This window comes from Trypanosoma conorhini (genome assembly GCF_003719485.1).
Source record: "Trypanosoma conorhini strain 025E chromosome Unknown Tco_14.4_contig_00489, whole genome shotgun sequence".
Lineage (NCBI taxonomy): Eukaryota > Euglenozoa > Kinetoplastea > Trypanosomatida > Trypanosomatidae > Trypanosoma > Trypanosoma conorhini.
Window position 1 is genome coordinate 12963 of NW_021704562.1, and position 1984 is coordinate 14946.

Consider the following 1984-nt stretch of genomic DNA (forward strand, 5'->3'; position numbering starts at 1 on the left):
CGTGAGCCACCCAAGCGCAAGCGCGGAGCAACGCGCTCCGTCGTCGACGATGGAGCGCGTCAGCCAACAGACGCCATACCTGCTCGCCTTGCCAGGAAGGACCTTGCGTCGGGATGGGTGGCGGAGAGGAAAGTTGTCGCCATGGAGGCGGCTGTACGGAGTCTTGCAGAGAATATGATTTCTTTACAGCTAGAATATCTTTTCTCCGTCTTCCGCGTGACGACGGAGGAAAGGCAAGACCGGCTTGACATGATGTGGTTGGCGGAGGAGCAAAGAAAATCAGCTGCGCATCCTCACCGCTTCAAGGAGACCACTCGCGTAAGCAAGAAGTATCAGTACGGTTTTGTATGTGACATGTGTCACTATGAGTTTCTGCCCGCTGGGAAAAGCATTTATTTTTTTCACTGCGCATGTGGCAGAGATTTGTGCGTGGACTGTCGTCAGGCGTACAACAAGCGGTGCACCTGTTCCGAGTGCGGCGGCGTCTATGAAAATGGTCTGGAGCTGCGTGAGCACCATCGAAAAGGCGCCTGTGCCCCGGCAGGTCAAAACCGAAGGAGAGCTGTGGTTCATCAAGGGCGGGCAAGCGCCAACCTCCCCGCCGCCTCGAAGAAGAAGGCGGCACGAACTGACGATGTTGCCCGGGGAGCCACCGTCACCGTCACCGCCACCACTACAGCTGCTGCAGCGACGGAAACTTCCAAAGCGGCGGCAGCAGCAGCAAGGTCTGTCCCAAAGAGGGAGGCGGTGATGGTGGACGCAGGGGGCGCGGTGAAGGAGGAGGCGGTGGCGCAGGAGACGACGACGCCGTCGTCGCTGTTTAGTAGGCCCATTAACACAATGCCAGAGGGGAAGTGGAAGCCAATGGAACGTTTATCGGTCAGCTACAAGCCTGTTCAACCTACACCGGAGGAGCGCGAGGTTTTGCTCAACGGGGATTGGATTCGACATTTTCATTTGTTTCCAACAGAGGAAGATGCAGAGCCGGTTGCTTTTACGTATCACATTCAGCCAGGGCGTACAGGAGCGATTTTCCTTAATCACGATTTTTCAATGCATTCCGCCGTAATTTCGGTGCTGGAGCGGCAGATGCTCATTGTGGATTACGTTGACACCTTGGAAAACAGTGATGCGGCCCGCGTGATTTCACTTGGAAGTGCAAAGTGTTTGGCTGAAGGCGCATACAATCTCCTGCAACGCGTTGTCGCGTATGACTGTAATATGATGAAGCAACACCGCGCTCCTGGCACCATCTCCATCTACCGGACGTCGCAAACGGCAATCCGGTGTCAAGGGGAACCGTTTGTGTATGTCCGTTGGTTTCGCTTTGACGCAGAGCACTCCTTGAGTGCGTTTTTGCTCTCCAATGGAGGGGTTCAGGTGCTTGTGGGCGATCAGTACGAACTTCGCTGGTTTGACGAAAGCCGGAAGTTTCTCCTCCGCAGCAATGGGGTGTGTGAGATGGTGGATGATGCTACATTCGCCCTTGCCTCCGACGTGAGCCGCCTGCTGTACGATGATTTCTAAGGCAAATTCACTTTGCCGGTCTGCTGCAATCCGACTGCTTCCTCCATTGGGTTGCTTGCTACAGGGGCCGTATCGTGACGACGAGAATCGAGAGTCGACGGGGGCCGGCTGCCACACAGATGCAGGAAGCTTATGTGTGTGTGCTCCGCATTTGTGTGCACATGGGTCTTGGGGGTCGCATTCGGTTCCCTACATGCACCCCATACATGCATAGACACATCAGTGTGTGTGTATATATATATTACATATAGAGAGTGTACAGAGGACAACGTCAACAAGCATCTTTTTGTTTTCCCACTCTTCCTCCCCTTTTTTTTCCTTTTTCTCTTTCTGGGTTTCCTCCATCGTCTTCTTCCCCCCTATTTTTTCTTCACCTCCTTGCCCTTGGTGTTCGTCCTGTCTCCGCCGGCCCCGTTGCCCTTTTTGTTTTTTTGTTATTTCTTTTTGTCCTCTCTCT

General features: G+C 54.0%; 1 protein-coding gene across 1 annotated transcript; it reads left to right on the forward strand.

Annotated features, from left to right (window-relative positions):
* On the forward strand, positions 1–1527 carry Tco025E_06866 (putative protein kinase; the record flags this gene model as incomplete). The annotated part of the gene is made up of 1 exon (XM_029373734.1): positions 1–1527. A coding segment is annotated over one exon (1527 nt), but the record flags the coding sequence as incomplete, so codon positions are not given.
* Positions 1528–1984: the final 457 nt, after the last annotated feature.